Source organism: Taudactylus pleione, unplaced genomic scaffold (genome assembly GCF_031769625.1).
Source record: "Taudactylus pleione unplaced genomic scaffold, aTauple2 ptg001845l, whole genome shotgun sequence".
Classification (NCBI taxonomy): Eukaryota; Metazoa; Chordata; class Amphibia; order Anura; family Myobatrachidae; genus Taudactylus; species Taudactylus pleione.
The window spans coordinates 410,753-435,665 of record NW_028286242.1 but is presented as its reverse complement, the minus strand read 5'-3'; the positions used below and the strand labels follow the sequence as shown (position 1 = coordinate 435,665).

General features: G+C 43.8%; 1 protein-coding gene across 1 annotated transcript in view; it reads right to left on the bottom strand.

Annotated features, from left to right (window-relative positions):
- Nucleotides 1-216: 216 nt before the first annotated feature.
- Nucleotides 217-24,913, bottom strand: part of LOC148436274 (uncharacterized) — a 53,904-nt gene continuing 29,207 nt past the window's right edge. The window contains exon 10 of the mRNA XM_088465091.1: nt 217-2,270. Coding sequence (XP_088321217.1) covers nt 799-2,270 — 1,472 coding nt within the window. The 3' untranslated portion in view covers nt 217-798. The remainder of the gene's footprint in view (nt 2,271-24,913) is intronic.

Genomic DNA, 24,913 nt, shown 5'->3' with positions numbered 1-24,913 from the left:
CATGGGTATACTGTGTGACTTCTCTTATATACAGCAAGCTCTGATTACTATAACGTCCTCTCCTCACAATCACAGCATGATCATGGGTATACTGTGTGACTTCTCTTATATACAGCAAGCTCTGATTACTATAACGTCCTCTCCTCACAGTCACAGCATGATCATGGGTATACTGTGTGACTTCTCTTATATACAGCAAGCTCTGATTACTATAATCCTCTCCTCACAATCACAGCATGATCATGGGTATACTGTGTGACTTCTCTTATATACAGCAAGCTCTGATTACTATAACGTCCTCTCCTCACAGTCACAGCATGATCATGGGTATACTGTATGACTTCTCTTATATACAGCAAGTTCTGATTACTATAACACCCTCTCCTCACAGTCACAGCATGATCATGGTTATACTGTGTGACTTCTCTTATATACAGCAAGTTCTGATTACTATAACGTCCTCTCCTCACAGTCACAGCATGATCATGGGTATACTGTGTGACTTCTCTTATATACAGCAAGCTCTGATTACTATAACGTCCTCTCCTCACAGTCACAGCATGATCATGCCTATACTGTGTGACTTCTCTTATATACAGCAAGTTCTGATTACTATAACGTCCTCTCCTCACAGTCACAGCATGATCATGGGTATACTGCGGGGGTCCGGCGCTGTAGAAACGACTGGAAAATGGCAGAGTAAGAATATGGTATTTCATCTGTATAACTTCTCTGATGTTCTATAAGTTCTGAATAACTTCCATACCCTTTGCCACATTCCGAGCAAGAATACGGCTTCTAACCTGTATGACATCTCTGATGTACAAGCTGTGATTTACTTCTAAACCCTTTCCCACATTCAGAGCAAGAATATGGTCTCTCTCCTGTATGACTTCTCTGATGCAAAACAAGTCCTGAATTTCTTCTAAACCCCTTCCCACATTCCGAGCAAGAATACGATTGCTCTCCTGTATGTATTCTCTGATGTACAACTAGTTCTGCATTACATATATACGCTTTCCCACATTCTGAGCAAGAATATGGTCTTTCTCCTGTGTGACTTCTGTAATGTAAAACAAGTTCTGATTTACATGCAAAACCTTTCTCACATTCAGAGCATGAATATATGTATGCTCCTGTGTGACTCATCTGATGCTTAACAAGTTGTGAATTACGTGTGAAGCTTTTCCCACATTCAGAGCAGGAATACGGTCTCTCTCCTGTGTGACTTCTCTGATGTCTAACAAGTTCTGAATTACTTCCATACCCTTTCCCACATTCTGGGCAGCAATACAATCTCTCTCCTGTATGTATTCTCTGATGTTTACCAAGATCTGATTTACTTCCACACCCTTTCCCACATTCCGAGCAAGAGTATGGACTTTCTCCTGTATGTATTCTCTGATGTACAACAAGCTCTGAATTACTTGTACACTCTTTGCCACATTCTGAGCAAGAATAAGGTCTGTCTCCTGTATGTATTCTGTGATGTATAACAAGTCCTGAATTACTAGCAAACCCTTTCCCACATTCAGAGCAAGAATACGGTCTCTCACCTGTATGTATTCTCTGATGTATAACTAGGTTTGAATTACATGCAAACCCTTTCCCACATTCTGAACAGTAATATGGTCTCTCTCCTGTGTGACTTCTCTGATGTATAACAAGCTCTGAATTACTTGTACACCCTTTCCCACATTCTGAGCAGTAATATGGTCTCTCTCCTGTGTGACTTCTCTGATGTATAACAAGCTCTGAATTACTTGTACACCCTTTCCCACATTCTGAGCAGTAATATGGTCTCTCTCCTGTGTGACTTCTCTGATGTATAACAAGTTCTGATTTCCATGCAAAACATTTCCCACATTCAGAGCAGGAATATTTGTATTCTCCTGTATGACTCATCTGATGTCTAACAAGTTGTGACTTTTGTTTCAAACATTTCCCACATTTCGAGCAAGTATACGGTCTCTCACCTGTATAACATCTTTGATGTACAACAAGCTGTGATTTACTTCTAAACCCTTTCCCACATTCCGAGCAGGAATACGGCCTCTCACCTGTGTGACTTCTCTGATGTACAACAAGATCTGAATTAAGAGTAAAACACTTTCCACTTCCAGAGCAGAACATATTTGGAATGCAGTTGCTTTTAATGTGAGTAGATGTATACCGTGTATGATCTGTGGGTGTATAAGTGTCAGTGTGTGTGAGGTCTCCTCCATCACACGAGATCGATTTCTTAGAATGAGATGGATCTTTAAAACATTCTGTGGGTAAAAATACAGAGGTTACAGTCATAAAATGTAATTGTACAATTCACTGCACAGCATAAACTTGTCATTTGAGAAAGAACAGGAAAAAATAACTACCCCCCCAAGGGAAGATATATAGGACTTGATTCAGAGTCAGACACAGCTGTGACAGCCTTTGCATATTTTTCCGCAGTCATATCAGCGACTTTATGCCATCACAAAGCCCTTCCCTGAGGTACCTCTGTGTCCCCAAATGTGCAAGCACTGAGATCGCTCAATCGCAGCATCTATACACGCTGCATCACTGTCTGGTGAGTCTTTAGTCACACCAACCATACTTGTACCAGCCCTATGCCAGATGCAGAGTCTCTGAGTATGGCCTCCTATGTGATCAGCTCTATACGCAGCCGCTATCAGTGACACTCCCATACATCACTACCTCTATGTGCCTCAGTTAGCCTCCTCAAGTTACCTCCAAGTCACCACCCAGGAATGCCCCATACACTGCCTATAGTTTGTTGAATCTGTACGCACACTGCCAGACGCATGCTCTGGGTGACTGACACATGAGCATAGGAAAATCATCACTCCACTGCGTGCGACATCAAAGTTGCTTCCGATTTAATCAGGCCCTTAGTGTGTTCCCCTTTGCTTTGAAGTCTTTTTCCTGTGTGAATGAGGTGGTTCTATGTAATTAGTGTAGGGTTTGTTACTTTGTTTGCCCTTAATGATTCTCGGCACTAGAGGGTTCTTGCAATGCTCCTCTTGGAGTGCAGGCAGAGGTCAGGGGATAGATCTGTTTAAAAAAGTACCGATAGTGTGTCTCCATAGTAATGTGCCCTCTTCTAGCTATGGTTAGGGTGCCACTATATCATACTGAGTCCATGCTACCGTGATGACCCCCGGGAGAAATTTCCACTACAAATATGATAATTGCAACTGTGCAACCTGAGGCCTCTCCCAGTAATGAGTCAGGAGAAGGTGGGGAAGGTCAATTAACACCGGATTTGACAATGTTACTAAATCTAATTAACAGAACTTTGCACATTGTGTCACAATAAAACTTCGTACGAGGGTTCTAGTTGCAAAACATGTGGGATTGTAGCGAACCGCGTGGGTTTGTGGCTGATATATACTGAAGTGTTTACTGCTAAACAGCTGGTACCATATGCCTTTGGTACCTATTCTTGATGTCTGGAAGCATATAAGGTATTGATTAATTCAGATATGGTGGCAAAAGTGTTAACAATTAAGCCTGTTAACTCTTCACGGGTGAAAAAGGGAGGTAGTCTCGGACTTTATCACCTGAGGCTATTCAATTAGACTCCCTTTTTTCACCCAAACCTGTTTTGATCGAGTGTTAAAAATGGGAGTTAAATGCAGTTAATGGGAGTTAACGTATAGAGTCCGTGAACTAACTGGGTCTTTTCACCTGTTAACTACATATCGGGGATTTCTGTTCAGGTCTCATGAGCCCCGAAAAGAAATACCCGTTAAGTCAGGCTAATTGAATGGGCCCCGGTGATCAAATTAGCTCCCGTTAACTTAGCATACTTTGGGCGGAATTCAATTAGCCCTGTTATTTGGTGCCCATATTAAATGTTATTTTGCTAAAATTTAAAATGTATATCTTCCCGGCAATTACTATTCCTGTAATCAAAACATATAAAATGTAACAATATGAAAGAACAAGTCCACTTTAATGTACAAATGGCCCTAAAGCAGGAGTGAGCAAAAAGCGGACCTCCAGCTATTGCTGAACTACACATCCCAGCATGCCTTGCAACAGTTTTAGCATGGCCTAATAGCAAAAGTGTGGCAGGGCATGCTGGGATGCGCAGTTCTACAACAGCCCGGGGTGCGCTAATTGCCCACCCCTACCCTAAAAGAAGTACAACAGTAACCACAAAATTTTACACAATGTTGGTAGAGAATTCCAGAACGGTCTATACTGGATTTCTCTATGTAAATTACATTATACTACTCAATACTATTACTAAATATGGCAGAACCAAATAAAATCAAGACGCCAGAATAATTTTATTTGTATTTATATTAAATAGTCTAATTAATAAAAAACATAGAAAGCATATATATTCAGGTGTACTGTATACTCTATACCATACTAAAAATCTGCACAATTATATTTAGAGCATGAATTACTAATGATCTATACACCCTAAATATCGCTATTTAGCATTACAAGTCGCACAAGAAATAATTGCTTTCCAGACTTTGTGGTTCCAAAGCACAAAAAGATATTATTCACAAAAAAGCAGATAGTTACACGCTGTGATCTAAATACAATTAGCGCAAACAAATCATGCAATCACAAGGTACAGTCGTTACATATGCACGCGCTCTGGATCCAGATTCCCGGCATCAAATGTGAAGCCTCCGTCAAAGAAAGATGACTATCAGATTCAGAGGGCTTGCTTATGTACTCTTACAGAGATAGGCAATACAATAGAACAAGTTGGCATAATCCCATTGGTTCTTCTGTTACGATACAGTTCATAGGTCAGTTTGTATTGTAGTAATTCAGCCTCCAACAGCTCTTTGTGTCCGTTTTCCCGCCTAAGAACTAGTCTAAACTGGCTAATAAACATACATTACAGAGTACATTTCAATGCCTAACTCTCTATGATCCATAACTTGCAGACGCATGTTGCAATCTCCTTGCCGATGGAACCGGAGATCTGCAAATAAACAGTGGTAGACTGTCTGCTTATCATGTACTAAACCTGAGATCTTAAATACAGTCGCTTTATTACATGATTAATAATGAATAAAACCCTGAATATTAACCTTAATGCTGGGGAACCTTTCTATGTAAGTGTGCAATGTGTAAGTATATTAAGAAAAGATGCTAGTTAGCGTTGTGCGTCTACGTGTTTGTGGAGTACACCGTGGTACGTGTTTTGAAGGATTGTTCATATTATGTTTTAGTAAATGTGTGTATGGTTTTAGTAAGGACTTTTAATAGTGTTCTATTGCGCAGGAATCGCACATCGCTAAATAATAGCATCGCCGTATGTACTGATATTACGTGGGATTCACTAAAATGGCGTTGTGCGGGCATTCGCAAAATGGCATCTTGTTGCCATTCGCAAAATGGCGTTGTGCAGATTTTAATTTTAACAGATTCTGTCTCAGCCAATCATCCGGCTTCGACAGTCCACCCTTTGATAGCCAATCAAACGCTATCACAACCTGTTCAGCCATGCATGATAATATACTGTTTACTGTTATGTATGATATGACACAGTGTGGTCATTTGAACCATTAAATAATGCGTCTCTGGAAGGGACATAAAACTGCCCTTATACGCACACCGCAGATCTATAAGGGATCATGGGAAAGATGTGGGGATGCACCTAACCTACAAGGGAAGTCTTGAAGGGGGAATTGGGACTGCATTATCTAAGATGTTTTAAAATAACATCAACAATATATTTATGCATGTTCAAACAAATCTGGATTACATCATCATATGGTACGTTCTAACTCAGGGTTGTAATACAGTTCTTCCTTGACCTCAGTATTCATATTGTTACTACTGGCCACCATCAGGATTTCATTCCTACAATTTACCTTATCTTTACATTTTCCACATTTCAACACAGTAGGAACACATTTGACACATAAGCCAATTACTATGATGACAACCAATATGAGGATCAGGAGTTTACCTATGCTAGCAACTATTTCCTGGACCCACTCTCCTAGACCGGAGAACCATTTCACTGTATTCAACCAAGAAACCCATTCCTCTACCTTTTCCTCTACTTCAGCCACTGAAGCATTATGGTTCTTCCGAAATTCCCATTTTAACTGCAGAATTTCATCCATCTTCCGGTCTATCACCTCCTTGGGGTCACTAGTATCGTTTGTGATGTATGTGCAACACTTTACACCAAATTGGGTGGCTAAGGTCACACAGTACCCTCCAGTAACAGCTGTTAAATAATTTAAAACTAGTCTATGTTGCACCAGTTCTTTCTTGTAGGCCAGTAACTCCTTACCTGTGTACCTAAATGTGTCATCATACATCTCGGTGATATTATCTATTAATTTAGCAAGATCTTGGATATATCTGAAATTTAGTGTACCCCGAGCGATCCTGGTAGGATCCAATGCGACTAAAACTTGAAAGCCAGTTTTTCACTAATTAACTGTGTGGCTTTATGTACATCACCAGGTATCATATTTCTTTTATCTCTATGTTCATACTGTGTGTGAAGATATGGTGATGGTGTGCTTTTATGAATACCAAGCATTTCACCATGTGTAAGGGTCATAACCTCTGGGAGTACTCTTCCCAGATAACACAAACCTTCGGAACTCGGAGAGAGCCACTTAAACGCTTTCCTTCCACATATAAAATATACATCATCGGGGAGAACATGAGGAATAGAATGCATCATGATCATCCAACACATTTCCCTAACAAATGAACCTATCTCAGGTTCTCCCATCTGACTAACACACGTTTCTGGTTGTATAACCCTGGCACAGTACCCTTCTGGTACTCTGCCAACCATTTCGTTGATGTTACTTAGTGTGTACCTATACCGGAAGTGTTTCCCACTTAACCTAATTGTGCGTAACAGTTCAAAATTTATAGGCTCATAATCAGCTCTTAGTGAGAAGGTCATCGTCTGGTTGTTCCCAGTCACCTCCCAACCTCCTGGTTTATTGAAGTTGGTGATCTTCAAACATAAAAGTGATTTATCTACTTGGCACTGGTGGAGTTTAAAATGAGGTGGTTTGGTGTTAAGAAATTTTCCATCCAGCGTCTTCCCTTGTTGCAATTCTAAGACCTCAGAGACATTTAATGGAAACAGCACTAACCCTACATTATGCTGTCCCTAATGCACATGAGAACACACCCAACAGTCAGTCTGGTTTAAAACTTTGCCCACCATAGTATGATAATCCTCTAAAGGATACCCACCCCAATACTGGTTATACTTAGGTTGGCACTGTTGGATGCAATTCTCATCAACTAAGGACCCACAAAACTCACAAATACAGTAATCTTCAGATGATAGACCTTCACACTGTCTCAGAGTTTCCACAATAGCAAATCTTTTAACAATTACTGTACTGGGTTGGTCAGATACCGCCCTTGTGACTGTATTGCTCCTTCTCCCAACTCCACTCCATCGATATCACTATCAGCTCCCCTCTCCGTCCTCCGTCACAGAAACCAGAGATCCCGAAACAACCCAGGATAATGAGAACTCACAAAGATAACCACAGCAGACCACTCCATTGCTGAAAACAATGATCTACACATTTCTTTAGCCCAGGTATCTCACTGTAACCTTTAACCTTCCCGAACAGACTCGCAATTGATAGGTCTACGTTATCTGCCTCGATTCCGCCTTGTCTCTCCACTGGTTGGTTGACCTTCCTACAGTGAGTGGAATGGACCCAGGTATCTCTCTCCACCACTTTCAAGGAAGTTGTACTTGTCAGCAACACCTGATATGGACCTTCCCACCGATCTGTCAAACAACCTGAACACAAGAAATTTCTGATCATAACAAATTCTCCAGGTTCAACATCATGACAGTTTGTTTCAGGCATATCATGTGACAACAATTTCAGTTTCTGCTGTTGCTGTTTTAACTGTTTACTCATTGTTATAAGATACCTTACAGTTACCTTGTTACTTTTCAAATCTTCCTGCGGACTTATAATCAAATGAGGTTGTCTACCAAACAGTATTTCAAAGGGGGACAGATTGAGAGGGGGGTCTAGGAGTTGTCCTGATACTGTGGAGGACAAGTGGTAGTGCTTCTGGCCACCCCAGTCCAGTTTGTGCCATGATCTTATGTCATTTATTTTTAATAGTACCGTTCATCCTCTCCACCTTGGCACTAGCTTGCGGTCGGTAGGGGGTATGAAGTCTACTATTAATACCCATCAACTTACACATGTTTGGAAGACATCACCTGTGAAATGAGTACCCCTATCACTTTCAATAATTCTAGGGATACCATATCTGCATACAAATTCTTGAACTATTTTCTTAGCAGTAAACGCAGCAGTATTAGTGGCAGCTGGGTATGCCTCAACCCAATTAGAAAACACGTCAGTGCACACTAATACATACTTGATATTCCTGCAGGGTGGTAATGGGATGAAATCAATTGTATTACCTGTAAAAGGTCCGTCGGTCGGAGTAATGTGGGATGGCTGGGCAGGGATCATTTTTCCTCAAGCAGGTCAAACAGGACATTGCTCTCTTTTCCGCTTGGGAGAAAAACCCGGTGCACACCAGTATGCTCTCACCAATTTCCACATACCTTGCTTTCCCAAGTGAGTCAGACCGTGCGTTGCCTCAGCCAGGCTTGGGTAGTAAGTCTTAGAAGCCACTGGCTTACCTTGTCCATCTCTCCAGAGTCTAGAGGATTCTTGCCCACATCTCTTGGACCTTCAGACTGCCTTTTCCTGAATTGAGATGCAAATTTTGCATCTCAATTAATTTCTGCATATCAATCGTTTGAAACATCATTTGGTTAACTGGCATATTCACTTTTAACCCTGCTGCCCATTTGGCAGCTTCATCTGCCTTGCTATTGCCCAGTGACACCGGATCATCCTCACATGTATGGGCTTTACACTTAATTACGGCCACTGCCTTTAGCAATTGGATCGCTGTCAGTAGTCCTTTTATATGTTTTGAGTGTGCGGACTGGTGTGTCTGCTGATGTCATAAAATTTCTCAGATGCCATAGAGCACCAAAATCATGTACTACCCCGAAGGCGTACCTAGAGTCAGTGTAGATATTAGCAGATTTGCCTTTTGCCAATTCACATGCTCTCCTTAGTGCCACCAGCTCCGCCACTTGGGCCGAATGAGGTGGACCTAAAGGTTCAGCCTCTATGATGTCTTCGTCATTTACCACAGCATAACCTGTACATAACTCTCCAGTGTCAGTCTGTCTATGACAACTCCCATCCGTGTAAAATGTCACATCTATATTTTCTAAAGGTGTATCCCGTATGTCAGGTCTTGCAGTAAAGGTCTGATTCAGATATTCCATACAATCATGTGCATCAATATACCTGTAGAACTCACCTTCCGCCAGCGACTCTCCTCTCTCCACCCTTTGTGCATCCTGTGGCAGATATGGTAAATACGTTGCTGGGTTTAACGTACTGCACCGCTTAATGGTGATGTTTGCAGGTGCTATTAGGGCTAGTTCCCATTTCATGAACTAGCTGAGGAGACATGTCTGGTTTGGGCAGAATTCAGCAAAGCAGATACAGCATGGGGTGTATAAACAATCATATCATGGCCTAATACTACATCCTCACTCTTACTGACCAATAGAGCAGTTGCTGCTACACTTCTTAAACACGTTGGGAGTGATCTTACCACAGTGTCCAATTGTGCACTGTAGTATGCTACGGGCCTACTGGCATCACCATGTTGTTGTGTGAGGACACCTGCTGCGCAACCATCAGCTTCCGTACAATAGAACTCAAAAGGTTTTTCATAATCTGGTATTCCCAATGCAGGTGCTCTTGTCAGACTATCCTTAAGATTAAGGAAAGCCTGCTCTGTTTCATGTCTGTGTATGACACGATCGGGCTTTGAGGAAGAGACGAAGTCCTGTAAGGCAAGGCCAAAATAGAAAAACCTGGGATCCACATTATGCAGTATCCACACATTCCCAAGAAGGTCCGGATTTGCTGTTGGGTACGTGGCAGTGTCATGGTCTGTATGGCTTGGATTCGGTCATAAGTCAGATGTCGTAACCCCTGGGTTAGGCAGTGTCCCAAGTATTTAACCTTAGCCTGGCATGGCTGTAGTTTGTCCTTAGCAACCTTGTGTCCTGTATGCGAGAGATGAAGCAATAAAAGTTTAGTATCATGACATAAACGAATCATGAATAAACATGACCTAAACGAATCAGAACACAACAATAAATCGTCCACATATTGTATTAGAACAGATCCATTGGCAGGTTGAAAAGATTGTAAACAGTCGTGTAAGGCCTGGGAGAAGATACTGGGGCTGGCTATAAAGCCCTGGGGCAATCGTGTCCATGTGTATTGTACCCCCCTGGATGTAAATGCAAATAAGTACTGACAGTCAGGATGAAGAGGGACAGAGAAGACAGAGCAGAGGTCAATGACAGTAAAATGGGTTGCATTTGGTGGGATCTGCATGAGAATGACAGCTGGATTCGGCACTATGGGAAATTGGCTCTCTACTACCTTATTAACCCATCTAAGGTCCTGTACCAGCCTATAACCCCTCCCACCACTCTTCACAGGAAAGATGGGACTGTTGGCTACACTCGCTGTACGGACTAAAATTCCCTGTTGTAATAACCGCTCAATTATGGGATAAACCCCTATCTCTACCTCCTGTTTTAACGGGTACTGGGGAATTTTTGGAGCTTGCCTACGGCTTTTTAGATTTACCATTACGGGTGCTACATTTGCCATCAATCCAGTGTCCTGTCCATCTTTGGTCCAAAGTGAACCTTGTATTTGAGATAACATTTGCTCTACCTGAGATGGATTCTTATCTGAAATAGTAGAGTGAAACATTAACCTTTGGGGAGTGTCCAATATATCCCTCACCTCGTGCACAACTCTCTCTGGGATATCTAGAAATATACCATCAGGGGTACAATAAATGACACATCCCATTTTACATAACAAATCCCTTCCCAGTAGGTTAGTAGGGGCCGCTGCTGCCAGGAGAAAGGCGTGCCTGGTATGCAATGGACCAATAGTAACCTCTGCAGATTTGGTTAAAGGATAATGTTGCATTTTACCCGTTACACTCATTGCTGGTACTGTTTCGCTGGTCACCTGTAAATTAGATGGGGATTTTATCACTGATCTGGTCACCCCTGTGTCTACAAGAAAAGAATGTTTAGTACCAGCTACATCAATTATCATTACAGGTTTTTCTATAACATCCCCAATTAACCTGACTGACTGTAGACTACAGGTGTGACCTGACCCCTAGAGCTGACTATCTTCTTCCAGTAAAGCATTCACTGCTGCGACATGAGCAGGTGATGGCTGGAATTGTCCTTTCTGTTGTGGGTGCCCCTTCTGTGTCGGTGTTCCCTAGTTTGGAGTTTCCCATTTCTTAATCTTACAGAACTTACTTATATGGCCCTCCTGGTTACACCTATAACACCTTCGTAGTTGACGTGTTGTGAAAGGTTGTGTGGGTTGGGAAATGAGGAAAGATTGTGATTGTGTATAGGGATAAGGGTTTGGAGGTTGTATGGGAAGAGTGTATTGTGGCTGAGTGTAGTAAGAATGCTGCAGTGGTATTTGCATTACTTCCAGAGCTTGGATACTAACAGCCATTAGTTTCTCACTCTGCATTTCTCTCTTCCTAAAGATGTTTTTATCATGTTCAAATGCAGATTCCCTGAGTGCGTCTACTGTAACTCCCCTCCAACCAGGAAGTGAGGTCTGAACCGTGGCCTTTAGATTGTCTTTAAAACCATCCATAAGCACGGTGATTGTCATTTCCCTGTGATGGGTGTTGTCTTTTATATCCTCTATACCTGTGTATTGGGTAATAGTCTGCAGCGCTCTGGTAAAATAACCTGCTGCAGACTCAATCTCTTTCTGCTTAACCGTGAAGATTTTGCTCCAATTAACAATGGGAAAAATACAGCCAATTGGGTGACAATGTGGGTTATATTGTCCTGATTACCTGTACCAGTTATGGGACTATCTCCATCCAATACACAGGCCGTGAAAAACTTTTTCACGTCGGTATTGTGTGGAAGACATGCCCGTAATACCACTCGCCAATCTGTATTGGTTGGCTCATGAGCATTACCTAAATCCTTTATAAATCTCTGGCACTTTGCTAGTTCTTTCCTAGGGTCGGGGAAATCTGTCATTATAGAACATAGTTCTGCTCTTGTCCATGGACAATGCATCGCTACATACCTTGTGGCCACTACACCATGTGCGTCCGGATTCCCATTGGGAACAGTTATTGTCCGGATGGGATGGATGCCTGCCACACTGCTACCTTTGGCCTGATTACCTAGTTGAGGGTTCAGCCTACTACTACTACGTATGGTATTAACAACTTCCGCTACTGTTAAAGCGGGGGTTAATACTTCCTGTACGGGTGGGGCTACCTCCATTTCTGGTACTAACGGGGCAGGTACCTGTACTTGCTGTGGTGGTACATTTAACATTTGTGCAACATGGGAGAGAGCGGACATCACAAAAGGTTCATCACCTACATCATCAACATGTTCCTTATAGTTACTTAGAAGAGGGTACAAATTACTGGTTACATTTTTATGAGTTTTTACATCGACTGTACCTTCACCCCCATCTGCATAGGGCGGTGGTGGTGCGCGTGAACTACTGACATTACCTTCCGCAACGCTACCTTGCTGTGCGAGCTACTTTGCGGCATGTACACAACGTTATTTGCGTGCTCGCTCCCTTGCGTCGTGCACGAGACGCTAGTTTGCATCGCGTGCACACCGCTAAGCCACATATCCCCCTCGTGCTGCCACAACTTCAAGCAATCATTAAACTTTACCCTTTTCTTCAGAGACTTCACTAAACATATACTGTCTCTGAGATTGTTCAGAACCTCTGAATCGAAGCTACCAATCTTAGGAAAAGGTGTTCTACATTTCTTGGTAATTTTGACCAATATGTCGCAATACGCACCATACTTTTTAAACATAACATACCTGGCCGATCCTAACGGTCCTTCCATCTGCAGCACATCATCAACCATTACTAGAGATTGTTTCACACCCATCTGGGAAAACGCTTAACAATTTCTAGAGAATTTCAATTGGTGAATGATTTTTTTTTTCTAGGGCTAACGTTCACGCACTCCTTCCCGTATTGCACAGATTTCCCGCCCTTAGGGACCGTGTGCTTCACGAGGAGTAAAATAACCACTTAGCGATTTACTTTACCCGTGGCAAATCGACTCAAGCTTTACCACTGGCTTCCTATGTTGAGTTTACTCCCACTGGTAGCATCTAGAAGTTCCAATAACCCCTAACCTTGCCACCAGTTTCACTCCGACACCCACTTCACAATCACAATTTAAATAATCATGCGGTCCGATCGCATTGCCCAAAGAACCTAACTGATCAATGGACTTTGCGATTAATGGGTGTTTGGACTGAGAAAAACCCTTGTTTCTCGATAATACCACAGTGTACCTGCTTTGTACACTGGCCCAGTAGTTTGTACGGCCCAGTCGGGCACCTACCGAGTTTCCACTTGAGGTTTAACAGACAGTAACCTCAACCTAGGCTTAACACACAGTAGCCTCTGCTTTACAATCACACGTTTCACTTACACACCTTTTCTGTACAGAAAATAAAACCTTTTTCCCTTAATATAGCAGTATAATACAGAGGTTTAACAAGCAATCACGCTATACATACAATGACCATTAAACACATGGCAGCAATACAGGAAATGTGCGTACGCTATTGTGTGACTTCCCCTTTATAACCCGAACTTTTATCAACGAAGGAAAACAAACTTTTTCCTTCGTTGTCCCTGGATTCTAGCGGTCTCTCAGCATCAAAGTGGTAGCAGGTATTCGAAGGCACAATGCATTCTTTCCTGCGTATGGCGCCTCCACTTTTTGCTGAGATCGATAACCGTGTGTTACCGTGTAAATTGGCAGCGTGATCTCACTCTACAAGCCCCCAACTATGAATTACTAATGATCTATACACCTTAAATATCACTATTTAGTGTTATAAGTCGCACAAGAAATAATTGCTTTCCAGACTTTGTGGTTCCAAAGCACAAAAAGATATTGTTCACCAAAAAGCAGATAGTTACACGCTGTGATCTAAATACAATTAGCGCAAAGAAATCATACAATCACAAGGTACAGTCGTTACATACGCACGCGCTCTGGATCCAGATTCCCGGCATCAAACATGAAGCCTCCGTCAAAGAAAGAAGATGATGACTAACTATCAGATTCAGAGGGCTTGCTTATGTACTCTTACAGAGATAGGCAATACAATAGAACAAGTTGGCATAATCCCATTGGTTCTTCTTCCTGGAAAATCTGTTACGATACAGTTCATAGGTCAGTTTGTATTGTAGTAGTTCAGCCTCCAACAGCTCTTTGTGTCTGTTTTCCCGCCTAAGAACAAGTCTAAAGTGGCTAATAAACATAACATTACAGAGTACATTTCAATGCCTAACTCTCTATGATCCATAACTTGCAGACGCATGTTGTGATCTGCAAATAAACAGTGGTTTAGAATAGCACCAAACACGGTCTGCTTATCATGTACTAAACCTGAGATCTTAAATACAGTCGCTTTATTACATGATTAATAATGAATAAAACCTTGAATATTAACCTTAATGCTGGGGAACCTTTCTATGTAAGTGTGCAATGTGTAAGTATAAGGATATTAAGAAAAGATGCTAGTTAGCGTTGTGCGTCTACGTGTTTGTGGAGTACACCGTGGTACTTGTTTTGCAGGATTGTTCATATTATATGTTTTAGTAAATGTGTGTATGGTTTTAGTAAGGACTTTTAATAGTGTTCTATTGCGTAGGAATCACAACGCTAAATAATAGCATCGCCGTATGTACTGATATGACGTGGGATTCACTAAAATGGCGTCTTGTTGCCATTCGCAAAATGGCGTTGTGAAGATTTTAATTTTAACAGATTCTGTCTCAGCCAATCATCCGGCTTCGACAAGAGAGAGGTGGCGATGTCCAATAACTGGTTCTTTTCACCAATATAATGTAAATGGAGAAAAGTAGGTCACATTAAAATCTCACCATGTTATACTGTAAAGGTAAGGTTATTTGGGTGTCCATTCCTTTGTTTAATAAGCTCCGGTTCAGATGTATTTGGAGCTCTGTCGGGCTAAGATGTTAGAGTTGTTAAGAGGTAATCATTCAAATGTACAAGCGGTTCTCCTGGGTAATAATTCCGTCAGCCTGTGACAGTCCTTCATTGTGACGCAGAAAGAACACTCTCCCGGCTTACAGAATAGGCCAGTCTATGTCTCTCTGTCTTCTCTCCTCTATAAGGTGAGTGCTGGAGATACAAGGGCCAGCCGCACAAAGCTCCACCAAGCAGCAGATCAAATAAGAACAGTCCTCTGACCGGTTTCGCTCCCCCCCAATTGAAGCTTTATCAAAGAGTGAAGCCTTCAGGACACAGACAGCTCAATGTATACCAGTCCTCACTCCTTCTGAGTTGTTCTTCTATCTTCACAAACAGAACCCTTACCACTACACTAAGTAGCCACTTTACTGCTAACATAGAAATAATATATATCATCTTAGATGGTTTTCTTGTATTGAATAGTATTATTATCCAATTTTCATATACTCTAAATTAGCGCAAAGCCCGTTCATTTTTTGGTGATTGGCTTTGTAGTTTTTTGTGCACTTACACAGGTTCACAGGTGTGTTTGCAACTCTATGAAATACATTTGTGCACTAAGTATATTGATATACAATATTTTATCTATTAGCGCCCTGCTAATCAGTGTGTTAGTTTATGGATTTCTCTATGAGCAAAGCTCTACTGTGTGAGGATCCTCAAGATAGAGAGCAATATGGATACAGAAATTTTGTTGCAACAATGTATCAGACAGGAGAAGGAGCTAGCCAACTTACTGACCCTATGGCTGGGTTTCATGTCACTGAAAAGACTGAAGACAGGGTAAATCCTCATACTGAAAACTGGACATCTGAAAAGAAGCCAATGTGGACCACTGTCCAACACCCCCGTAACTTGCATGGAGAGCAAGTACATAAAACTCAAGGAAAAAAGATTAACTTAATCCAAACCATGGTCAGAGACATTGCAGAAAACGGTTAAGTTTCCCAACAGCTGGAAATGTGGCCTAAACAAACATAAGATATGTCAAAATGACATATCAAAGGGGGCGCTTACAAATTAACAAGAGCACATATAAATTCAAAGGTTGTTTATTAATAACCATAAAACCAGTAAACTAACACTTGGCTAATTAAAATATCAAGAGCATTAAAAAGGTTTAAATGACGTTAATTCCACTGTGAATAAGATACATATCGAAAGATGTTTAGGGTTAATGAAAATGTCAATCACATATGAAAATCTAAAGGTGCATACAGACACACAACGATTTTTTGAACGATTATCGTTAAACTATATCGTTTAACGATAATCGTTTGTAAAATCGTTCACTTTCTGAGTCAAATGATGAACGATTATCGTTCATGCGCGTTCACGTTTGTAGTTCAGTCAGACTTGTCAACTGAACGATTTTCAGTAAGTTAATATGCAAAAATCGTTTGTAGTTCTAAAAAATCGTTCATTACATTTAGTAAATGAACAACTTTAGTAAACGATTTTAGTTAATTTTTTCAAGGGAAAAAATAGTTTACTAAAATCGTTCATTAACTAAATTGTTGTGTGTGTATGCAGCTTTAGAGGTAATCACCCATGTCCAAGTGGATATATAAAGGAGCTTATAATGGTCAGTGATGACATTATGGTGGAGGGCCACGGGGCAGTGATGACATGATGTTGGGGGGCACGGGGAGGTGATGACCTGATGTTGGGGGCACGGGGCAGTGGTGGCATTATGAAGGAGGGGCACGGGACAGTGATGACATTATGGTGGAGGGGCACGGGGCAGTGATGACATTATGGTTGAGGGGCACGGGGCAGTGACGACATGATTGGGGGAGGGGTGCAGGTCTCTAATGACATGATGGTGCATGGTGGGGGGGTACAGAGCTGGGACAACAATTCCTGAAAAAAAAACAATAAATGAATGGAAAGGAAAAACACTGCTGCAAATAAACTTAGTTACCCACCATGTCAGTGGACTATGAATCAAGAGGGGGAGGGGGACCTGCGCTCAATTAATATGGGCTAAAGTATGTGGTAGGTGCCTGCTGCTGACCTTTATGGGATTACCCAACCCATATAGTAGATATAGCAATAAATGGTGGGGGTCAGCGCTACACCTGATGAATATTAAACCAAAGGGAATCAAATGATTTATGTTATAATTCTATTTATTAGAATACACATATAAAGGGTCACTGTGCCCCTGTAAAACAATAGGAGGAAATGGGGTGAATGGGTGGAAATGGGGATGCCTATTAAAGTATATATGCCAATACTGATTGTAATTAAGTGCTGGCAAAGTCAAAAATAAAGAATGATCAAAAATGAGGGTGAACAAAGTAACCAGCAGTATAGTGCTAATAGGTCTCTTGATGTGTTGTATCAATGGTACACAGTGGTGTGGTGATGGCAGGGTAGATTACGCGGGGTGTATAAATTGTGTCTGGCGGGACGGCGTCCCGTATCCCCCAGGTGCACAGACTTACCCTCGGCGTCCTTTGACGGTCACCTCCAGGTGACCGTGGTCTTCTTCTCCGTCCTCGTCACGGGTCCTGGTCTCCTGGTCTTCCGCTCCGCTATTCCTGACAGCGCGTGGTTATAGTCGCGTGCTGTCTTGGATGCAGAGACCTGTTTGAGCCCGCAGAACTGTGCCATCTCGCGAGAGCATAGCTACCCGGAAGTCTCGCAGGGCACCGATGCGGTCTCTGTGCAGAAGACCAGGACCCGTGACGAGGACGGAGAAGAGGACCACGGTCACCTGGAGGTGACCGTCAAAGGACGCCGAGGGTAAGTCTGTGCACCTGGGGGATAAGGGACGCCGCCCCGCCAGACACAACTTATACACCCCGCGTAATCTACCCTGCCATCACCACACCACTGTGTACCATTGATACAACACATCAAGAGACCTATTAGCACTATAGTGCTGGTTACTTTGTTCACCCTCATTTTTTATCATTCTTTATTTTTGACTTTGCCAGCACTTATTTACAATCAGTATTGGCATATATACTTTAATAGGCATCCCCATTTCCACCCATTCACCCCATTTCCTCCTATTGTTTTACAGGGGCACAGTGACCCTTTATATGTGTATTCTAATAAATAGAATTATAACATAAATCATTTGATTCCCTTTGGTTTAATATTCATCAGGTGTAGCGCTGACCCCCACCATTTATGTCAGTGGACTAGCCTGAGATACTAACATACACACCTGACAGCGCAGTCACACAGAAAGAAGGCTGCCGCAAAGACAGTGTGCACCATATGTCACTCACTCAGCTGTCCGCTGGTGCCGGAGCCCCAGCCACTTGCCTCCCCGGAGCTGGTTTCCAGCAACTGTGTGCACTTTCAGAGAAGTGCAGCCGCAGGACACGGTGTCACCCCTGGGACAAAGGTTGTTTTCCTACCTATATCCTCCCCCGGACAGAAGCCGCCTGGTTCTGCCGTCATATCGCGGTAGCAGATTGAAGTCACCGCAGCAGGAAACTCCACCATACCCTCCTCCCGGCGACAGAAGCTGGCTCTAAAGGAGCTTCATTGAGAAGGTGATACACCACGGCCACACCCACCTCCAAGTGTCATTGCATCCTATGGTACCTGGGCCAGTTACCCTGCCGATACACTGCTACCTGGCTGGCTGCAGCAGCTGGCGCTCGCTGTGTCATCCAGAAGATAGCAGGCGGCAAGCTGGGGCGGGTTTCTAATGGGGACATGATGCCGCCCGTGCTGATTGGATGGGGAGATGCTGGATAAGTTACTGGGCTGGCTGCTGCGACGTGCACAGAGCACATCCTGTAGGACCCACTCATTTTTAAAAAGGGAGTCTCTCCTTTGCTGTAACGCGTAAATATGTGTATTTTGTGATCACTGAATATGGATTCATCATGTTTAACCAGAGAGTGGAGATGCACTGTATTATACAGCCACAGAGCAGGATGTTTCAAGAACAAAGACAAAAAGACTTCTGAGATTTTTAATTTTAAGCAGTAATGACATGGAGTACACTGGTCATTTATATTCCTTACTATCCACAAACCTGCCAGCTTGACTGAGTGATTGTTTTGTGTAGTGAATTGAATAGTGCAAAAATATACATACATTTAGATGTTACAGTAGGTTGTATATCCTGTTTATTAGAGAGTGGTAGTAGATTAAAGCAAATATATATTATAATTTAGCAGGACTATGAACTACTAGAGGTAAAGGTGTAGAATTTGCCGGCTGGCAATCACATTGAAAAATGTAAGTGGGAAATTATATCTATAATGCAAATTTATTGTTTTGAAATCGAATTGAGACTTTTTCTTCATGCTGTACTATTGAGAAGGATGAACTGAAACTTTAGGCCTTTTGATACCAGTTCTTCTCTACCTACTACATCAGACACTAAGGGAGCCATGGAGAAACACGTTCCTACACCTGTATTATTACACTGCCCGATGAATATAGGTGGAAGACTGTTGGATTTGTAATGAATCTTTGCCAGTGCAGAGTGGGGAGAGAATGACAGGACTCTGACTTTTCATGCATTAAAGTGAAACTTTGGTCATACAAAACGTTAATTTCATGTATGATGGAAAACTGAAAGATTGTTACAAGTCGCCAGCGCGTCTTGTTACCTTCAATGGCTACGGTTACCTCTCCTTCCCTGGCTCGTCAGCCACTTGTTCCAAACCCTGCTTCTGGACTACGTTCGCACCTATTGTTGCTGGGAGACTGGAACGCAGGACGGTGGCACGTGATACCAGATGATGTTTCTTTCTCACCTGTGGGATTCAGTGACACCTGCCTTGCTACCATTGGTCCTTCATGTTTCTTAAGCCTGCTGGTTCATTGCCACGGTGCCGGCTATAGCTTATTCGTACGTGTGCTCTTCAGGTTCCTGTCTGCGGAGTTTTTGCTAATTGCACCTGTGTTTCCAGATTGTTGCATCTCGGCCTGTACCATCTCGGCTCCCCAGTAGCTCCTCGGCCTGCAAGGCCACATCTCAGCCTGTACCATCTCGGCTCACTAGCTGCACCTCGGCCAACAAGGCCGAATCTTAGGCTGTACTATCTCAGCTCAATAGATGCACCTCGGCCTGCAAGGCCGCATCCTTGCCTGTACTATCTCGGTTCACTAGTCGCACCTCAGCCTGCAAGGCCGCATCCCTGCCTGTACCATCTCTGTTCACTAGCCGCACCTCGGCCAGCAAGGCCGCATGTCAGCCTGTACCATCTTGGCTCACCAGACACACATCGGCCTGCAAGGCCGCATCTCAGCCTGTAGAATCTCGGCTCCCCAGACGCACCTCGGCAGTCATAGCTGCACCTTGGCCAGCAAGGCCGCATCTCAGCCTGTACCATCTCGGATCTCTAGCCGCACCTCAACCTGCAAGGCCGCATCTCAGCCTGTACCACCTTGGCTGTCACAAGCCGCAGCTCAGCCAGCAAGGCCGCATGTCAGCCTGTACCATCTCGGCTCACTACCTGCATCTCGGCTGTCATAGCCGCACCTCAGCCTTTATCATCATCTCGGCTCACTAGTCGCACCTCGTCTATCATAAGCTGTACCTCGGCCTGCAAGGCCACATCTCAGCCTGAACATCTCGGCTCACCAGCCGCACCTCGGCAGTCATAGCCGCACCTCGGCCTGCAAGGTCGCATCTCAGCCTGTACCATCTCGGCTCAGTAGCCGCACCTCAGCTGTCATAGCTGCACCTTCGCCAGCAAGGCCGCATCTCAGCCTGTAAGATCTGGGCTCACAAGCCACAACTCGGCTGTCGTGGCTGCACCTCGGCCTGCAAGGCCATATCTCAGCTTGTACCATCTTGGCTCACTAGCCGCACCTCAACTGTCATAAGCTGCACCTCGGCCTGCACGGCCACATCTCAGCCTGTACCATCTCGGCTCACCAGCCTCACCTCGGTTATCAGAGCCGCTCCTGTTATATTAACAGGGTAAGCTCCCCCTCTCTTACCCTGTTAATATAAGGGGTAAGAGAGGGGGAGCTAGTCTTCCCTTAACCATAAGGTGGAATATCGTCCAAGGCAGAATTGCCCACCCAGACACCCAGGATAACAAACCATAAAGGTCATAATATAAAATAGGTACCTCAAAATATTAGCGATTTGAGAGTGCCTAAGAATACATTAAACTAGCAATGTCCAGAGACATAATATTATAAAACAGAATAATGAAGAAAGATAACGCTCATAATCAACCACAGCTCATGATACAGCAAGTCAGGTCAGTCTGGAGGAGCATCACTGCCACGACCCCTAAGATACAGCCATGTTGAAGACTCACATGGGGAATCAAAGAAATTAAATTGTCCATCGGCCACTACACGCAGACGGGCAGGAAACAACATGGCATAGGAGAGACCTAGATCGCGTAGACTACATTTAATCTGTACAAATTGAGACCTAGACTTTCGGACGTCCATAGAACAGACCGGGAACACAGCCATCCGATTTCCATTGTATTACAAAGGACCACGTAGAGCCCAACAGGAGGTGACACAAATGCGTACAGACGTGATGCTCTTGGCTGATAAACAAGACTTAGATAATAGAGGTCGTCGTAACAATCTCCGGATTCGCAACATTCCTGAAACTGTGGAATCGGCCCATCTAATGGACTATCTTCTACGCCTCTTCCGGGTCCTAGCTCCCACCATCCTGGATGATAAGTTGCTCCTAAACAGGTCTCATCGAGCACTTCGCCCTAGGTCCTTGGATGCCAACACCCCGAGAGATGTAATTCTAAGGCTACATTACTATTCGGCAAAAGATCAGATCTATACAAAAGCCAGGTTATCCTCCACTATCTCTTTTGAGGGATCCACACTCCTTATTTTTCAAGATCTTTCCTCCATTACTCTGGCAAGACGTTGTGAAATGAAAGATATTACCAAGACCCTGAGAGACAACAACATTAAGTATCGTTGGAGCTTCCCCTTTGCCCTCCAAGTTCGGTCGGATGGTAAAGTTTTGGCTGCCAAAACACCTGATGAGGCCCTACAACTGCTTCAACGTTTAAACCTCTCGAACTCTCCAATTCCTTCGCAACATTCTCCTCCTGTCAACACCCCCGCCCCGTAGAGCCCCATCCCAGGAATGGCACGCAGTTGGGTCGTCCTCTGGCACCCTTCTTGATACCTGGTCTCATTTCCATTCTTTTAATGTTCTATCTATATGTAGAATACCCTCTGTGGTTTCCCCGTTGATACTGTGGAGGCTTACTGCTTTCTTATCAATGTGGGGTTTTGAGGAAGACCATGGATTCTGTGGGACACAAGGTCTCTGTGGACTCCTATATAGATCGGTATCCGGTCTTTAGGTCTACATTGTCTAGATAGACAGTGTTTAGGTAGACAATGGAAGATAGACAGACAATAGATAGACAGGGACTGAAGGTCGACAGGGTCTGAAGGTCGACTGGTGACAAGGTTGACAGGCAATAGGTCGACAGTGACTGAAGCCGACAGGCAATAGGTCGACAGGGACAGAAGGTAGACACTAAATGTCGACAGGGTCATTAGGTCGACACTCATATAGTCGACACGCAAATGGTCGACCCATGTTTTTATTTGTTTTTTGCCCTAATCTTCATTCCTAACACTCCTCTTGTTGCCTAACCCAAAGTGCCTAACCCTAACCGTCGGGGTAAGTGCCTAACCCTAACCATCGAGGCAAGTGCCTAACCCTAACTGTCGGGGCAAGTGCCTAATCCTAACCGTCAGAGTAAGTGCCTAATCCTAACCGTCAGAGTAAGTGCCTAACCCTAACCACGACACTAAGCCTAAAAAAAAAAAAATGTGTCGACCATTTGACTATATAAGTGTCGACCATCATACCTGTCGACCTTGCTACTAGTCAACCTGTCGGAGTAAGTGCTTAACCCTGACACTAACCCTAAAAAAAAAAAAATATTGACCATTTGATTATATGAGTGTTGACCTACTGCCTGTCGATCATCATACCGATCGACCTTTTTACCAGTCGACCTTTAGTGTGTCGACATTATGACCCTGTTGACCTTGTTACCTGTCGACTTACTGCCTGTCGATCTTTAGTACCCGTCGACCTTGTTACCAGTCGACCTTTAGTGTGTCGACCTTCAGTCCCTGTCTATCTTCCATTGTCTAGCTAAACACTGTCTATCTATACAATGTAGACCCAATGAACCATACACATATAGGGCCTGATTCAGAGCCGCTTGTAAGCGGCCGCTCGTTCGCTCCGAGCGATGTTTGCCCAACTGCGCATGCGTACGGATCGTTATACGCGAACCAGTCAGTGCGGTCGAAATTCATGTGCTCGCAAAATAGCGAATGCCTGATAATTTGAGTGACAGGAGTAGGCGTATGTGGGTGGTAACAGGGGAAGGTGTTTGAAAACGGGGAGTGGAGATCCGAACGCAGGCGTGCTTAAAAGGTCAAAACGGGCGTTTTATGGGTGTGCATAATTAAAACAGCAGCGTCATTGACCACGTCACTTGGTTATTTAATAGCCAGAACTGCTCGCAAAATTGTGGTAGCAAAAACCAACCCCAAGAATAGCGAGCAGTTCATACCCTGGTCGATGTACTCGATTAATCTAATAAATAGCGGACATGACGTAGGATGCGAGCGGGCAGGGGGCGTAGTTTCCCAAAAAATGACCGCAAGTTTTGTTCGCTTGTTCAGACCTAGAGGTGTGAACAGACCGCAAACAGCGAACGGTTCATTTGAATAGCCACCCCTATTTTCTGGACGAGCGAGCGCTAATTGCGTCCGGAGACCATCGGGGCTTACGACGAGACCCTAGGGTAGGGTCTCCCTTGTCGTAAGCCCCGGAGAGCTTCTGGCTCTGTCAGAGCCGGAAGCTCTCCACTTACATCACTAGTGATGTCAGTGGGGCCTCCCCCAAACGGCAGGCGTTCCCATGGGAACGCCCCCGTTTGGGCTGCCACCCCCCCCCGGCCCGCCTTCCAAACGGGGCGAGCTGTCAATCAACATCGACAGCTCGCCCCCTTTGGATCGAGACCCGCTACGACCTGCGCTGTCGGTCGTAGCGGGTCTCACGCATGTGCACGACGGCGCCGGCGTGCGCATGCTCTGTGGGGGGCCATCGACCCAGTCCGAGCGCATCGGTGCTAACGACCGGGTCTGAATGACCCCCTTAGACTCTATTTCTTTTACTTTCGTCCTTTCTCCGGACAGCTATGACTACTCCCCCCATCCGGCACTGGACATATTTGGCCCCTTGGCCTACTTTCTCCCTGGGTCCGATCTGATGGGCAGACTTCAATTTATATTCTGCTCTCTTTCTGCTTTTTCCTCCCCCTTCTTCTTCTTCTTCACCCTTTTCTGTCCTCTCTTCCCACTTAGAGGCCCCGCTGGTATTTTTCTGTATGTGTCTTTGTTTTCTTTTTTTCTATAGGATGGTACTTAAGATTTTCTCTCTGAACACGAAGGGTCTGAATAGCTCCCATAAACGATCTCTTCTGTTTCACACTCTCCAGCAACTGAGGGGTGACGTGATATTATTACAGGAAACTCATTTCGCTGGTAAGCATCACCCTGAACTTCGCTCTAAACGATTCCCTAGTAAAATTTCATGCTTGCGACCCCACTCACAAAAAAGAAAGGGTCTATCCTATTTGCACGACACCTTACCTTTACGCCCTCGGAAATAATTAAATTAGTTGGGGCTTTGAATGGGATCCCATACACATTCGTGAATGTATACGCACCAAATCAATCTCAAGCTCCTTTTTTCAACTCTCTTAATAGT